Source organism: Lucilia sericata, unplaced genomic scaffold (assembly GCF_015586225.1).
Source record: "Lucilia sericata isolate MDLA Ls3-8-SP2 unplaced genomic scaffold, ASM1558622v1 Contig000397F_arrow, whole genome shotgun sequence".
Taxonomy (NCBI): domain Eukaryota; kingdom Metazoa; phylum Arthropoda; class Insecta; order Diptera; family Calliphoridae; genus Lucilia; species Lucilia sericata.
This window is the reverse complement of record NW_023994415.1, coordinates 199,229-218,417: the sequence shown is the minus strand read 5'-3', so window position 1 is coordinate 218,417 and position 19,189 is coordinate 199,229. Positions and strand designations below refer to the sequence as shown.

Here is a 19,189-nt window from a genome sequence, read left to right as displayed (position 1 = left end):
GAGACTATAGAACTAGACTATAGACTAGACATCAACTAACTATAGACTAGACTATAGACTAGACTATAGACTAGACTATAGACTAGACGATAGACTAGACTATAGCACTAGACTATAGACTAGACTATAGACTAACTAGAGACTAGACGATAGAACTAGACTATAGACCTAGACTATAGACTAGACTTAGACTAGACTATAGACTATAGACTAGACTATAGACTAGACTATAGACTAGACTATAGACTAGACTATAGACTAGACTATAGACTAGACTATAGACTAGACTATAGACTAGACTATAGACTAGACTATAGACTAGACTATAGACTAGACTATAGACTAGACTATAGACTAGACTATAGACTAGACTATAGACTAGACTATAGACTAGACTATAGACTAGACTATAGACTAGACTATAGACTAGACTATAGACTAGACTATAGACTAGGCTATAGACTAGACTATAGACTAGACTATAGACTAGACTATAGACTAGACTATAGACTAGACTATAGACTAGACTATAGACTAGACTATAGACTAGACTATAGAATAGACTATAGACTAGACTATAGACTAGACTATAGACTAGACTATAGACTAGACTATAGACTAGACTATAGACTAGACTATAGACTAGACTATAGACTAGACTATAGACTAGACTATAGACTAGACTATAGACTAGACTATAGACTAGACTATAGACTAGACTATAGACTAGACTATAGACTAGACTATAGACTAGACTATAGACTAGACTATAGACTAGACTATAGACTAGACTATAGACTAGACTATAGACTAGACTATAGACTAGACTATAGACTAGACTATAGACTAGACTATAGACTAGACTATAGACTAGACTATAGACTAGACTATAGACTAGACTATAGACTAGACTATAGACTAGACTATAGACTAGACTATAGACTAGACTATAGACTAGACTATAGACTAGACTATAGACTAGACTATAGACTAGACTATAGACTAGACTATAGACTAGACTATAGACTAGACTATAGACTAGACTAGGACTATAGACTAGACTATAGACTAGACTATAGACTAGACTATAGACTAGACTATAGACTAGACTATAGACTAGACTATAGACTAGACTATAGACTAGACTATAGACTAGACTATAGACTAGACTATAGACTAGACTATAGACTAGACTATAGACTAGACTATAGACTAGACTATAGACTAGACTATAGCTAGGCTATAGACTAGACTAGACTAGACTAGACTAGACTAGACTAGACTAGACTAGACGACTAGACTAGACTATAGACTAGACTATAGACTAGACTATAGACTAGACTATAGACTAGACTATAGACTAGACTATAGACTAGACTATAGACTAGACTATAGACTAGACTATAGACTAGACTATAGACTAGACTATAGACTAGACTATAGACTAGACTATAGACTAGACTATAGACTAGACTATAGACTAGACTATAGACTAGACTATAGACTAGACTATAGACTAGACTTAGACTAGACTATAGACTAGACTATAGACTAGACTATAGACTAGACTATAGACTAGACTATAGACTAGACTATAGACTAGACTATAGACTAGACTATAGACTAGACTATAGACTAGACTATAGACTAGACTATAGACTAGACTATAGACTAGACTATAGACTAGACTATAGACTAGACTATAGACTAGACTATAGACTAGACTATAGACTAGACTATAGACTAGACTATAGACTAGACTATAGACTAGACTATAGACTAGACTATAGACTAGACTATAGACTAGACTATAGACTAGACTATAGACTAGACTATAGACTAGACTATAGACTAGACTATAGACTAGACTATAGACTAGACTATAGACTAGACTATAGACTAGACTATAGACTAGACTATAGACTAGACTATAGACTAGACTATAGACTAGACTATAGACTAGACTATAGACTAGACTATAGACTAGACTATAGACTAGACTATAGACTAGACTATAGACTAGACTATAGACTAGACTATAGACTAGACTATAGACTAGACTATAGACTAGACTATAGACTAGACTATAGACTAGACTATAGACTAGACTATAGACTAGACTATAGACTAGACTATAGACTAGACTATAGACTAGACTATAGACTAGACTATAGACTAGACTATAGACTAGACTATAGACTAGACTATAGACTAGACTATAGACTAGACTATAGACTAGACTATAGACTAGACTATAGACTAGACTATAGACTAGACTAGACTAGACTATAGACTAGACTATAGACTAGACTATAGACTAGACTATAGACTAGACTATAGACTAGACTATAGACTAGACTATAGACTAGACTATAGACTAGACTATAGACCGGACTACCGCGCTGTTTTAAAACATCTAAAAGTACTAAAGTACTGAGTTTTCCATGCCTGAAACAGAGTATGAAAAGCAGCAACTTGAGAAACTCATGTACGACGACGACGAGGTACTCGAACTAGAGGCAAAAATATACCACCTATTGATTTAAATTTCATTGCGAGTAAAAACGCGAAACAAGACAGACACATACGTAAGGGTACATAACGTTTGTTGGGTTTTCGTGAAAAAAAAAACTGAAGTGAAAAAATTACAATAATATAATAAAAAGTTTTTTAGAAAAATAAGCAAAAATGTGTGATTTCAAAATAAAAATAAGAATTTTTCATATTAAACAAAATAAAATTGAAAACCTTAGCAAAAACTGCGAGCTGTGAATAAAAGTTGAATAAGGCAAAAATTATAACAATAAATTATTGGTTAATTAGCAGCTGTTTGTTTAAGTTATTAAATATTTGAAGTAACAAAAAAAAAAAATCAGTTGTTATTATTAATACCTCTAAATCAAATTCAAATAAATATAAACACAAATTTAAAATAAATAAATAAAAAATAAATTAAACTAAAGAAAATTCTTTAAAAATAGTGCAAAAAAAATATTTAAACAAATAAAAGAAAATAAACAAAAGAAATAATTTGTAGCAAAATTGCTTGAGGTTTAGTGGTTAACATAGACACAAAGAAAATTTAAAGGAAAATTTGTAGGAAACTGCTACAATTTTCTTCCTAATTTTAGAGATTTTCAAAAAACAATCTTTGATTTAGAAAGCAAAAAGAAAAAAATCAATAAAAAATAATTTCTTATACAAATGTTTCATTATTATGTATTTGTTGGCCTGAAATAAAGTAAAAACAAAACAAACAACATTTATAATCCTTCCTGCCACGAAAAATTTATTACATTTTGACGCATATCCTCGAAAAATGTTTTTTTTTACCTAAAACAACAAATATTATATGAAATAAACAATACCTATACTGAATGAATTTATTCAGCAACTACTGCTCCAACCCCTTTTTTCTAGACACAAACACACACACAAAATTTATTTGTTTAATCTTTGTGACTTAAGTTTAAGTTTTATTTATTTTTCTTCCTTTTATTCGTGTTTTAACAATTTTAATATTTCGTGCAAAACATTTCTATGAATTCATACAAAATTTGTTTTACTTCCGTTTCCACTGTCCCCGTTTTCATTCCTTCACACACACACACAAAAGCAGCAGAAATATCTACTGTGATTTGCAACAACAACAATATCATTTGTTTATCCAACTAAAACACAAAACTATAAAATAAAATAATACTGCTAACGAACGTAATATTTAATTGTTAAAAACAACAACTATTTGACAACAAGTCCCTAAGGTTCCGAAGTTTATACATATTTATATACAGTAAGGATTTTGTTGTCAAATCCCAAACAGCAATTTACAAATATAGGACATTTGAACCATATGGGAAAATTGTTAACATCTTAGTCATCGGCTCTGAATTTGTGAAAAGGGAACTAATTGATATTTGTATAATATGTATTTCTTATATTATTATGACGTAATTCTATAAAATATCAAAAATTGGTTTAAAGATAGTCTAGTTATTCATAAATCTAACTACTGCTAAAAATTGCATACGGCTATGACCCCAGGACGAAAAACAGGGTGAAAATCTAAAAGATCTCCTCTGCCAAGGATTCGTTAAAATTATCTCCAAATATTACATTCTTTAGAAAAATTGATTGGAGCTAAGGAACTAAGGCTAAAGAACTTGAGTTTCTAGGGACAATAGCACAGACCAAAAATTGTTAAAAAAAATCAAAGCCCAGAGACCAAATCCTTATCTTAGAATTTCTCCATCACATCAGGTTTTTGTGATATCGTCTTAACCTAAAGCTTAAAACATCCCAAAAATTGGAGTAAATATCGAGAATACTGAATAGGAACTTTTTCTTAGAAGGAAGATAACTTCAGGCAGTCAAAGTTAGATCATGTCAAGACCTTCATCTGAAAGGAGTTGCAATCAGATATCAACACATCAATTGTAAGCCCATTCTTACGTATGGATGCATTATTTTGTGGGAGGCTTATATAAACTTTTAGAAGGCTGGGCAGTATTTATAGAAGGGTCTAAAATGAATGCTGGCATGGGGTTGTCCACATCGCTGATTTAGATATAAAAAGGTTGTACAGACTCCCGGACGAATTTAGTGACTTCCAAAAGGAGTTCCTAGCGATCTGGAAAGCGATGGAACTGATATGGGATTTATCTGAGGAAAAAATTTATGTCGATATGTGAAAGCAAACATAATTTTTATTGGATTAGATAGATATTGTATCGGGACTGCGACAGGGATGATAACGAGGCATTGTTCTGTTAAGGCTTTCGTTAATAAATAAGACAATACCGTACCGGACTAGAGAAAGTTAAACACTGTCCTAGAAAACAAGGTCCCGGGATGAAATGGCTAGAAATAGATTTTATCACGAACTGGGGGATGTGCAGGATGTAACGCTAGGCTTTTATCAGGGAAATAAGCTATTTCTTTGATTGGAGAGAACTAGTTTGATTCTCTTGGGCCTCAAGATAGTTGTTTCCCTTCTTGGGTTATTTCTTTATTTTATTAATTATTCTTCAATCTTTACATACTCTGAAATGAATCACCGAGGATCTAAGTGGACTATGAGTTCAATTACATATCTTTCAAGCGACCTGTGCTTTGACCATTATATTTACATAGATCCACAAGTGGACGTATATGTCACTATCAACTTGGGATCTTGTTTCCAGATCTACGATTGTTCCTCAACTTCCTCCCGGGGGCATGTTACCTTGATGAAAGACCCCATCTGTGTGGGGAAAAGAGATGCTACCAGTACCTCTTGTCTGCCGGGACTATAAACTGGTGATGATCAAATATATCCTCATCCTTTCCTTGGAATGATTTAACAAGGGGTCGAACCAGAGAACCACATAATCTGGTACCACGGGAACCGGTAGCCCGCAGGGCAGAGTTTCGGACATTGTTTTGTCCAGGTTATTGGAGAGGTCCCTTCGGGGTGCACGTAGTGGGTGTGGTTTAAACTCAATACACGGTGAAATCTATAATTCGGGATAAGTTTGGTGGGCGTTGGAAATGAGTTGGTGTTAAGTGCGGCTCTTACCCGCCCGTATGTAGATAGATTGAGTGTGTCGGATGTTGTTCTCTATGGGTGTGTCGAATGCATGAGAAGTGTGTTGGGTTGAATGGTAATGGATGAAAGGTATCTTATAGAATGGTATCACTTCAAATTTTCCTTCCTTGCCCAGGTATGTTCGGGAAAACCTCTGTTCATACCACATTTACCACAGTGCGTTCTCTGTGAGTAAGAACAAAGACATCGGCTTATTTGATGGATTCGTGTTTCGGTCTACCGAATACATCTCTAGGTGCTGTTGCCGACATAACAGAGAACATCTCATCTGCGTGGTTGTAAACGGAAGTGATGTTTTTTCATCTCGAAAGTTAAGCAACGGGGCAGCCATGATCAGAGATTAGTTAGCTCCAGTACTTGAGCAAAGTGCTTACACATGGACCGTGATGGAAATGATGTTTTTGCATCTCGGAAGTGAAGCAATAGGGCAGTAATGGTCAGAGATTAGATAGCTCGAGTACTCGAACTAAGTGTTTGCACATGGACTGGCAGAACCATGTGCAAAAATTGCCACAAAGGGGCGGTGGTGAGTTGTCAAAGAATAAGGCCGACATGGCAGATGTTCAAGTAAAGTACTTCTACATCTTGTTCGTCAACATGTCTATATGAAGAGCAAATCGGTTGAAACTGCTCACTACTCACTATTTCATGCAATTAATTTATAAAATATGAAGCATAAGAATTAGGGAACTAAATCTCGAAAATTCGATTATATATATATACCTGGATAGCCTTGCATCAATAAAGTTTCGAAATGTCTTCTCAATTGTATTCAATCATTGGCAAAACTATGACAACATCAAGTTGAGTTGATATGGGTTCCAGGATTTGGGGGCATCTGGGGAAATGAAATATCTGATGAATGCGCAACCTAGACTTAATCCTAGCGCAAAAGGATATTCACACTCCCCTATGACCCTATCAACATTGATAGATGAATGGGCTTTGAGTGAGACGGAACTCAGGTGGTCAAATATCACCACTTGTAGAATATCGAGACTGCTCTGGACCACTCTGACAACAGATAGGACTAGGACTCTCTTGTCTTTTAGTAAGAAAATTTGGCTTCTTACTGGTAAAATTACTGGGCACTGTATGATTAGACATATGTCGGAACGTATGGACTACCCACGTTATAGCTACTGTAGAATCGGTACAACACTTTCTATGTGACTGCCCAGCCTTACAAGAGCACAAACTACTACTCTATCTTGCTAGAGCTTTTTTCCATGATCCGGACTGCCTCAGAAATGCGTCACTAGTAAAGATGATTGGTTTTATTAGAAGCTTCGGCTGGTTTTCACGGAGACCGAACGAACCAAGTAGTCAACGAAATTAGGGAGGGAAATCATTCACTCAAGATTAGGGAATGGCAATTCAAGCCCTACGAATGAACTCGCTTATTAGCGAGCAACCGTAACCTAATCTAACCTCTGTCATGGACCAAACTAGAACTAATAAGAATCTTATAAGTATATACTTTTTGGTCTGTCATACAGCCATTATCTTTTTGCTAGTGACTTTAACTAGAAAATATTTCTTTTATCATTTAAATAACTAACAACAGCTGGATACAAAATAGATTCAAGTGGTTTTTTAATGTTCCTCCTCCGTAAATATAAATTAAGTGAAATATTTATTGTTGTGCAAATTACTGGTTCATTTATTCCCAGTCATACTGTATTTGACTATAATTAAACACTACTGTAAATTACTTTAGTATGCAAAATTGTCTCATTTCAAATGAAAAATAAACATATTTCTTTTTTATATTTTTTTTATTATTTATATTTTGTATTATTTAGTTTTTTTATATTATTTTTTTTTTTTGTGTTTGCTGATCTATAAAGTGTCTCATGTGAAATAAAGATGACACAATTTGTATGTTTATACCCTACACCACTTCAGTGGGGAGGGTATATTGGGTTTGTGCTGATGTTTGTAACGCACAATAATATAGGTCCTATACCCACCTTAAAGTATACCAATCGGCTCAGAATCATTTTCTGAGTCGAATTAGCTATGTCTGTCCATCTGTCCCTCCGTCCGTCCATGTAAGCCTTGTAATCAAACTATAGGTCGCAATTTTGAAGATAATTCAATGAAATTTGGTACATGATCTTCTATTGTCCCAGGGACGAAGCTTATTGAAAATGGTTAAGATCGTTCCATTATTTCACCTAGCCCCCATACAACTGAACCCCCCAATAGGGCTTGTAAACCTTGAAATCAAACTACAAGTCGCAATTTTGGAAATACTTCAATGAAATTTGGCACATGATCTTTTATGGTACCGTAGATGAAGCATATTGAAAATGGTTAATATCGGTCCATTATTTCACCTAGCCCCCATACAACTGAACCCCCGAATAGGACTTTTAAACTTTGTAATCAAACTACAGGTCGCAAATTTGGAGATAATTCAATGAAATTTGGGACATGATATTTTATGGTACCGTAGACAAAGTCTATTGAAAATGGTTAACATCGGTCCATTATTTCACCTAGCCTCCATACGACTGAACCCCCCGAATAGGGCTTTTAAACTTTGTAATCAAACTACAGGTCGCAATTTTGGAGATAATTCAATGAAATTTGGCACATGATCTTTTATGGTACCGTAAACGAAGCCTGTTGAAAATGGTTTACATCGGTCCATTATTTCACCTAGCCCCCATACAACTGAACCCGCCGAATAGGGCTTTTAAGTTCATAATTATGTTTAATATACTCATATCTCGAAAAAAGCCTCAAAAACCAAGTTCTATACAAGATTTGATGACCCACACGAATTCCATAATAATAGGTCCTCATATGACCCTAGCCCCTATGAAAAGCCCCCATCAAAATTTCACTTAAATGTCCACAATTTTATTCAACAATAAACGGCTTAAGTATGTATATCTGAGGCAAGGTACAATTCAATTTAAATGCTTTATTATGGCAAATAAATCACAATATATTTTTGTCAAAGGTGTAGGGTATTATATGGTCGGCCTCGCCCGACTATAATTTCTTACTTGTTTTTTGTTGTAGTTGTGGACAAACTAAATTTGTACCTACTAAAAAGATATATACTACTCATAAATTATTAAAATATCGTTGTTGTTCTTTTTTTTAAAAAATTTATATTTTCATTATTTTCTTTATATATTTCTTCTATTTTTTCTATTGCTCAACAACTGTTTGCTATTTAGACAAAAAACAATAAATAAAATATAAAATAAAAAGAAAATTAAAGCAAATAAATTAGAAAAATATATATATAAAACTTGGTGGTAATTATATGCTACAACAACAATAGTATAATTTTAAAAAATAAACTAAAAAAGTAAAACATCGCCACAATAGAAAAATGTTTTAATTGAAAATGTCTTTTGTATGATTGAGGAAAAAAGTGAAACAAAACAAAAAAAAAATAATTTGTTGCAAAAGACGGAAATAGAAGTGAAATCAAGAAAATTACTTAGAAGCCTTAAGGCGTAAAAAGTTAAAGTAACAGAGAGACGTTACCAAAGACACCGAAACTCTTGACGAATTCGTATTGATGTTGTAAATGCGTCTAAACAAGACATATTGGCGCGCCATACGGCGTTATTTTTTAGTTTTCACTGCAATTGCATTTTTGCCTCTGGCTCTCGTCTTTCTGGTGCGTAATGAACAGTTTTACAAACTCAAAGGTTACGAGGTGAGTTTCAATTTTTCAATTAATTATTTACAAAATACAAAATTTACACAAAACAATGTTTATAGATCAAATAGTTTATTTTCAATTTATTATTTTATAAAAACTTTGCTTAAGGTATGAAAGTACAGTATTGTATCATTTATTACACGTTAAGAGATTTGAACCTAAAATTCAGTTCAAAATGTTGTCAAAAATAGTTAAGAAATAGTGAAGAAACTCCTCACAACTTTATTGTCCTTATTGCTTTTTTAAACCCGTAGTTCCAAAACATATTTAACAATCTGAGAAATAAAAACCTTTCGCTACAATATTCGTAGCTTTTGTAGAGATTGTATTTGAATTCGATTTTTCCAACTTTAACAGTTGCTGCATTTCCTCGGGGGACCAGATCTAGGACTTTCAATTACACCACTTTAAACAATATTTGAACGCCAGAGGCAGCAAAGTTTTAATCTCTTGGTTTAGAGTTTTGCTTTGACAGAGAAAACAGATTTGTTGTGACAATGGAATTAGTTGACAAACGATTAATTTAGTTGCCTTAACTAACTTTTATTATTTTGGCCAAAAAATGTCGTTTTCTCTAATTTCAGTACAAGATATCTCAAATCCCAGATATGATGAAGAAAATCTGAGGTCAGATTCGAAACGTCTAACGTCTCAGGGTTTTGTTTTTTTTTTTTAAATTTTGACTCAAAGTCTCAAAAATTTCTATAATATGATGACTCCAAAACGACGAGGAATTCGACTCGAAAAATACTCAAAATATATTCAAAAATGAGTCGGAACTAATCAGAAGAGGGGCTCATTAAAGACTCTTTAATAAGAGTCGCGGATAGGGAATCATTTTCTCCCGACAAAAGTATCATATATGATCAGCAAATGAGCGCATATATGATAATTTTAATCTCGAAGAAGATTCATAAATGACTCGAATGTGATGAAAAATTTCAAAAAATGCTGGCTGAGAGCTAGAATGTTGAAGATTGTTGGATGATTAATCAGTAAATTGAGTCTTAGTTGACACCTTTTGATGACCTAAAAGTGAGTAATAAGATTCGCACTTAAAAAATTTCAAAAAATGATCCCGATATATGATTAAAACCTAATTATTTGTAAAAAAAAAAACAATAACAAGATGTAAAGCAATCGTAAATACATCTTCCAGGTGTTCGAAATATGTTTGTTTATAAATTTATTTCGTAATAATATTTCGAGCAGACGGAAAGTTCTACTCGAAAATTACACAAAAAATATTCCGAAAGTATCATTTATGATCAGAAAATGAGCGCATATATGATCATTATAATCGTGCAAAAGAGCCATAAATGACTCTAATATGATCAAAAAAGTGAACTGGGAACTGTTCTGTTATATGTTGTCTTCGTTAACCTTGTGCTGTCTTTTTACTTCTAAGTGAGGTTATGTTTTGACTATTGAAGTCCATAAAATACTCAAACCGCTTAAATCCTAGTGGAATTCATTGAATACTCATCGGTAATTCTCTGATGGAGTTCATTAAAACATTTTACCTTAATACAGGTGGAGTACGATTAAAACGTAATTTTTAACTTAGGTTAGGTTAGGTTAGGATGATAAGAGGATGTAACTACATCAAATCCGAACAAGAACACCCAGGCCACTATCGGTCCTGTTGTGTGCTCTTTTTATGGCAAATGGTTAAAACACTTAATGTATTATCGTCTGATGTTCAGAAACTCAATTTCCTGGACGCAATTTCTAAGAATTTTCCGTTCAGTCTTCGTAAGGGATGTTATATCCGGAATAATATCGCTCCCAAAGTCGTTATATAGTATTCACTTAATGTATTATTGTCTGATGTTCAGAAACTCAGTTACCTGCACGTAATTCTTTTATAGATAACGCAGGTCAACAAAAATTAAATAAAAATCGACACCCAGAGACATATCTGGAGACATTATCCAACAGGTTTTCTATATACAGCACAGTGGTTTATTTTCGGTATCTCTGGAACTAATGGATATATCGCAATGAAATTTCACAAGTTCGGAGCTGAGATGTTTTCGAGTTGATTGACAGTTGTAGGTAATCAAGGGTATAATGGCGACTAGTAGGTAGTTAATTAGTTATCTCTTTAAAGATATTTAGGTTTTAAATTATCCCTATCTATTTTTAGTTTTTAATATTTTTTTTAATAATAAAATAAAATTTGGCTCATTTAAGCGGTCACTGCCCCCACCAGCACTAACCAAAATTGGTCAATTTTGAAAAAAATATTTTGATTTGAATAAAAAAAATTTAGGATCGCAAAGCTCCGATCCCTTTATTTATAAGATTTGTTATGACATCTGAAAGTCCAATCTGTTTTTAAAAGGGTTTAACATCTGTTATATAAATTTTTTTCTTCATTGAGTTATCTCAACCAAGAACATAACTCTTATAAAAGTCCTAATTCCGAAACTTACTTCATATCATACTTTCCATTTGAGAAAGGCATCATTTGTTTTCAATATCCCTGGTATTTAAAAGAAATACACTTACTAAAATACTACCCTAATGTAAATAATAATTTAAACTAAATAAATTTACACTTTTATCTGACATGTAAATTCAAAATAAACACCTTTTTTAAACTAAATAATTTAATACTAAAAAATTTATAAAATATAACGTGTAATAAAAAAATATTGTACTTTCATACAAATATTAGTTTTAGAAATATATTTTTAAAATATATAAATTATAAATTTAGTAAATTTATGCTTTTAATAAATTAACACCTTTAAACATATAAATATAAAATATATATTCATCTAATAATTCATATGATATGTTATAAATAAAACTAAATATTTTACCCCTTCATTACTTTTTTAGCTTTTGTAAATATTTTAGGCCTTCTTTTTACTCTAGTAGTGCTAATTAAATATTAGACATAAATATTTTTTATAGCAGTTTATTAATATACAACAAAATATTAATTTGTTTTTTGATTTATTATTAAATAACAATTTGGAAAACACCCTACACAGTGATTTCATTAATTTGATTAGTTAATTGACAAGCCCATTTTTAGTTGCTAGTATCAGAACTATTATTAAGTTGAAGGAAATAAACTGAGGATTTTTTTAACGTTTTATTAAATTTTGATTATTTTTAATTAAACTTTTAATTAAAGAAATTGTTAAGCTAATGTTTTTATTTTCTTTTGATATTCACCTACACTTTTATCTAATCTATTTGAAGTTGTTTAAAAAGTATTTAAGCTTTAATACACATTTCATTATCAAGGTTATTAAACGAATATATATCAAGGTCATTCATATCGGGCATAACGGATTCATTTTTTAAGATGCACTGATTGAAGCGCACAAACTGCACACACACACACATCAAAAAAGATGGAGGCATATTGATATCGTTATTCCGTTTCTAACACATCAAAATATTGGTCATTGATCCATAATTTTTTTTTTGGAAACAGTGAAGAAATAGCTATCTGAACTGACAATGTTTGCTAGGACCAATGAAAAGTTACACTCATTTCAATAAAACCCTGTATGACCAAAATGTCCAACTTTGATCCACTCTAAGTCCGGCTGTTCTTGATCGATAGTGCTGAAAATTTGTATCTGGCCTACTATCTGGGTCCTTATTAGTTTTAATGAAGGGTATAAAAACGATCTAACCATTCCCGACTGTCTGTCTGGCTGAAAATTTCTATAAATATTGAAAATATATAAACGTGTATGAGTATGGGGCCACAGAGCGTGATCTTATCGCCATTACTATAGGTAACTATATGTTCTACGTCAACCAAAACTTTAGAAACATTGCTGGACATTCCTTTGATTGAAACGCATGTTATATACGAAGCGGCACTCAGAGCTGATCGGATATACTGGACATATTGGACGGTTAAACCCAAATACCAGACGTTCCCGATCGGGAACTGTGAGACATGTCAGTCGGAGCACTAGAACAATCCCCTGTACAACAATGAACACTCCCTAGAACGAATGAACCATTACGGCGACGGCCCAACGTTGATAAGCTATTCGATGAATTTATGCATCGTAGTCGATGGAACCCAAATACCCTACGGACTGTAACGGGCTGCATTCAAATAACCTCGGAACATAAATAGAGAACTCCCGGATTAAAACTTGTATAGTTTAAGCTGTTACAACAAGTACAACAATCCTCTGGGAGAATCTGATGCTACACGGATTGCTCCGAAGTGGAGCACAAAACGGGTCAAGGGATCTGCATTGAAAATATACTTTCTAAAAGAGGGGTTATTTGGGGGCAAGGGTAAATGTGAGCATATCCTTAAAAATGTTGGTAGAGGGATTTACGTCTATATTAAAGTTATTTATGCACAATTTCATCGTTATATTAGTGTTTATAAGAAAATTTTGACCTTCAAGCCATTTTCTGAAGGGGACTTTCATATGAGGCCTAATCATTACGAAAATCGGCAGAATCATTTAGATTTATATAATACTAAGTTTTGCCGATTCTTGGACCGATTTTAAACATTTTCAATAGGTCCTTTGTGCGTACGCACAAGGTTTACATGGACACACACAGACGAACATTGCTAAATCGACTTAGAAAGTGATACTGAGCCTATTGATACACTTAAAGGTTAAAGGTACATTCATAGTTATTTTCAATGAAAAGATTCGGATCTGATCTTTTCAGCCTAACCTAAGTATGATTAACTTCCGAATATATACTTTAAAAATTACGGACCACTCCACAACAAATTTTAAATTAGATTTCGGCATATGTGAATATTATTTGCAAGTTAAATTACTAATCGGATGAGGTTCTTATATGAGTCCCCTTATAAGATTTACATCTTCTTATTAAAAACTCATATATTTTTGTATAAATTCCGAAAAATCAACAAAACCATAAATTATAAGATGTGTTTATTAACGGTAAAAATAAATCTTATCTGGTATAAATTAAATTATACAAATAAACAATAAAAAATACATATTCACACGTTTATTTTTATTTATTTATAAAATACAATTGTTTATACATAATACTCTCGCAGATAGACACCGCTAATCGCCCACTTATAAAACGTCATTGTTTGCTGGGTAGTAAATATTTTGTTTTAGAAAAGTTTTGTTCAGCATTTAAATGAAACTCTATTATGTTGAAAATGTTTATGTTAAACTAATTAAGTTGATTAACACTATAAAATAAATTAATTATGCTGTAAATATTTAATGACATATTGGTATGGAAATAAAATTATTTAAAGCTATTTTGAGTTTTTATAAAAATACGTGAATTTTATAATTTAAATTTAAAACCAATTTAATGAAATTTATTTAAATAAAAAAATTATTTACTTAAATAATAAATGATTTTGTTCTTAGTCTAGAGAAGTCTAGTTATATTTATTTAAAAATTAAATGTTTTTTATTTAACGTACTGTGTAAACATGTGGTTTTTAAAGAACAAACATTTTATTTAATTAAATTTGGAAATAACCTAAACCATTTGATAACAAACAAGTAAGTGCGCTATATTCGGCTGTGCCGAATCTTCTATACCCTTCACCATTATGGAATTTTTACAAATTCCACTATTGACAAACAATGTGTATAAAATTTAGATTTCGACAACGAATTGTTGCAATGTTGACAACGTTGCGTTGTCAACATTATATAGTGTTGTCGTACAACGGATGTTATTAAACTCTTTGGTGTCAATTTGGTACCAGGCGTGTATATTTCTTTTTCCCTCCGTGTACCATTTCATTATTCCAAGTGGCCTTATGGAATTCTCTCGCCCACGTTTTCAATTCTACCCTTGTAGCGCCGAAGGGTTTTGCCATCGTCAGGTTAACTTTCTCAAGCTCCTTTCTTTTAACAGCTTACACAACGCCTTATTATTGCCGATTTTCTCCGAGTAGCCTAGTAACCAATAAGCTCTTAGATTTAACCTGATATAGCCTTTAATATCTCCCGGAATATTTAATAAAAGAGTAAAATGGATTGTACTCATTTCCTGATTGTACGGACTCCCCCTGGAAGTTTGAGTTATGATTAGAAGTAATTTTCGTAATTTAGAAGTATATAGGTTTTAGCCTTTAGTTTAGAGTAATCCGATCTCCTGTTGGAAACCAATGACTCATAGTTTACGATCGGCCATATCTGATGTTTGCTTCCATTATGTCTAGTGTACCTCGGTAACGAGTCCTATAACCCGCTTAGGTCAATTCGCTTAAATATGTGAGCCGCTCAAATGTGAGTGTGTTCCTATAGGTCACTTATATAGTCCAGTCCAAGAACTAGGCAAACATATACGTTATTATTGCCAATTTGTGCAAATCGGCTATACAGATTAAAATGTGTAATCATAATATTAGTCGTAGACACATTATATACATATATTCCTGATTAAATTCGAAGACGAACTTATCATGTTAGTCCCTCTCGCTATTGAAAGTACGATCGAACTGAGATGAGATTGCCATTAGTCCCTCAAGTAAAAATAGAGATGTATTCGGTAGACCGAAACACGAATCCATCAAATAATGCGAGGACTTATTCTTACTCACAGAGAACACACTGTAGTAAATCTGGTATGAATAGATTAAACCCTAAATATCCCTGGACAAGGAAGGAAAATTCCATCACCATTCAACCTAGCACACTTCTCATTCGCCCGAAACACTCATAAAGAACAAAATCCGATACACTGACTCTACATTATTTACATATCATATACACTTAATACCAACTCATTTCCAACGCTTAGTCTCACAGTTACTCCTCTGTGGGGTATCTGTTGTCTCGGCAACAGCACCGAACTTATGCAGAATTGTGGACTTTACCGTACATCAGACTTTTAACCGACATGTTCTTCCCGCTAATTTGGGTTTAAATCATGCACTTCGAAAGAACCTTTCCGATAACTGGATCAAGACTAAGTCCGAAACTCTACCCTGAGGTCTATCGGTTCTCGTAGTACCAGAATATCTGGTGCTCTGGTTTGACCTTATGCCAAATCATTCCAAGGAAAGGCCGAGGATACATTTGATCATCACCAGTTAATAGTCCCGGCAGGCAGAGGTACTGGTAGTGTTATTGCAATCTTATTCCCAAGATGCAATAACACGAAGTTGAGGTTCTTTCATCATGCCCCCGGGGGAAATATTAGTATAGTAAAAAAAGTTTGTTCTATGAAATTAATCATACTGCCAAATTCTGTAGAGTTCGGTGCATAACTGACCCAAGCTTCAATAAAAAACGGAAAATCTCTCTGATATTCATATTCGATATATGATAATCAAACTAATACATGACTAAATCTTGATAATACATATCATAAATCCAAAAGTAGTCTTTCAAAATTAACTTTAAATTTACGACACATGTTTTGCTAATGAGTATTGGTAGAATTGTTAAATTTTCATATTTTCCTAAACTAAATACTCACTGGGTTTTCTATTTGCACTTAATGTGAATCACAAAACAATTCCCTTTTCAATTTACAAATTTAAAATTAATAATACATTCTTACAGTGCGTATACATAATATATTTGACTACCAGAATTTAAAACCAAACCGTATATTAATCATACGTCACATATAACAACCAACAAGACCAACCAATAAATTTACTATAAATATGTTTGTAACTAACAAACTGCCTTACAAACTAACCACATACATTCATTCACGTATCCCAAGACAAAGGGAATGAGGAAAATGTTATGAAATTATTTTCTAAAGGAAATAAAACACACACACAACACATACACACACACAGCACTATCACGTGTCATTACTTAAGGGCGGAGGAGGTGAAAAATATTTAAATGTTTAAATTATAGATAATTGCAGGAATTATAAATGAGTGAAACAACACAAAGAAAATTATTTTCATTTCAAGCAATTAATTTTGCAAATAGATAAATTAAGTTGAAACGAATTTTAAGTACCTTTTACAGTATGGATTCTACTTTTTCAATAAAAATTAACTAGAAATGTAAAAATTTTGAAGTATGAATGAAAGTTAATTAAAATTAACAGATGAAAATGAACATTTAAATATGTTATTAAATTTTATGAATATTTTATGCGAATTTTGCATGTTTAAATATAAAATTAAATATAAAAGGTGATAAAAACCAATAATCAAATGCTTACGACTGTTTTTTTTTTTTTTTTTTTTTTGTTTCTAATAACTTTTTTTATATTTTTTAAGAAAACGAAAACGGAAATTATTAGGCCTGTCACAGAATTCCATTCCGATCGAAAGTTTAATTATATCTTGTAAATAAATCGATAAAAACTGAAAAAAACTAATAACTTTAAACTATTGTCAAATCCACGTTGAAAATGTGAAGTGGTTTTATTCTGAAAAAGTTGTAAATTTCCTTTTTTGAAGAAGAAAATTAGAGAAGACAATTCCACTTTCGATCGGAATGAAATTCTGTGACAGGCCTGTATGTTGTAATAACTAATATAAACGTACATTTTCAATTAAATATTTAATTTTATAATTAATTTATTAAGCAACTGTTCAAATATATTTACTGCTAGGCGGATAGACAGACGGATATTTCTAAATTGCAACTACGCTAACTATTCCTTATGGTTACAAATTAATATATACCCTTCTCATAACGATGAAGGTTATAATTGAAGGGAATAATATATAGAATGCATTCCTTTTAATCCCTGATATTCGCTTGTGTTAGATTGAAAGGATGATTCGAAGAAATACTTCTAGTATCTCTATTGTGGGTAAAACGTTACATACATATATTGTGCTCCATAACTTTACTATCGTCCGATATTTAGAATCTAAGTTTCATGGAAGTATGTTCCTCTGAAATTTGCAATCATTGTTCCAGGGATATGTATAGTAATGTCCGAAATGACATCGCTTTAAGGATATTTGGATTAAAATTCGATGAAAGGCTAGCAGTGGAAGATTCCAACATTCGCTAAAAGGGAATAGAACTTTAGTTGTCTAATAGTTCAAAATATCTAGGAGTTACCCAGGATTCCAAAATAAAGAGAGTGTGAAATAGCTGGCCATGCAACCATCCATACTCAATATTTAATCTGGAAGAACTGACTAAGCTTTTGCATCGCAAAACCATCTTTTGTCGATCATATACGATTAAAATGATGATCATGTGCGATTATCCGCAATAGCTAATTTACACTGATCTCTGAAAAACAAAAGATGATTTGGGTGGGAGCTTTTATATTTGCAGTAACAGTCAAGCTGCCCTAAGGGTTATCAGTGTTGGTTATACGACATCCAAACAGAGGCTTAAATGTCTAAATGGGATCCCGAAACTCTTGATTCTGCACAGAATCTCAAATAAGGCTACATGTGGAATGGCGAATATCACATGGCCAACACGATCATCTGAATTTTAAAATATTTCGCAAGCTCAACTAGGATATATAATAAAAGAGGCTTCTGGCGATTGGCTTTTTGGACTTCTTGTCAGAAGTTTAAATCTTCCATAAACTTCTATAGAAGTTGTCAGGACATATAGGAAGCCATTTTCTCCACGACTTTAAGGACTTATCATAGTTGCATATGTATCTGAAGGGTAAACTCTTGTATTATTTTTCCAATAGCAATACATAAGCAGTGTGTTTCCCCAGTGGAAGTAAACACAGAGAACAACCTGTTTATGTAACTTAACTAGAATATAATCATACTTCTATCAGGGTTTATGACTAATAATTTTGTGACTTTTAAATATCATAAAAAAAAGTGTAATACGATAATGTTGTAACAAAAATTTAGGTTTTATAACAAACTTTGACCTTTTAATAGCCTAGACCTTCGTGAGAAAGGTATAATAAGTTTGACATTCTGACCCTATAACATATAAATATATATTCCGAGTGCTTATAGATAGCGGAGTCGA

General features: G+C 32.5%; 1 protein-coding gene across 2 annotated transcripts in view; it reads left to right on the top strand.

Annotated features, from left to right (window-relative positions):
- The first annotated feature begins 2,551 nt into the window (after nt 1-2,551).
- Nucleotides 2,552-19,189, top strand: part of LOC119604463 (carbohydrate sulfotransferase 11) — a 34,767-nt gene continuing 18,129 nt past the window's right edge. Inside the window, exons 1-2 of one of the 2 annotated variants that reach the window (XM_037957098.1) lie at nt 2,552-2,594; nt 8,785-9,275. In XM_037957098.1, coding sequence (XP_037813026.1) covers nt 9,144-9,275 — 132 coding nt within the window. In that variant the 5' untranslated portion in view covers nt 2,552-2,594; nt 8,785-9,143. Of the gene's footprint in view, nt 2,595-8,784; nt 9,276-19,189 lie in introns of those variants that run through there. The other variant, XM_037957099.1, reaches the window with a different exon arrangement.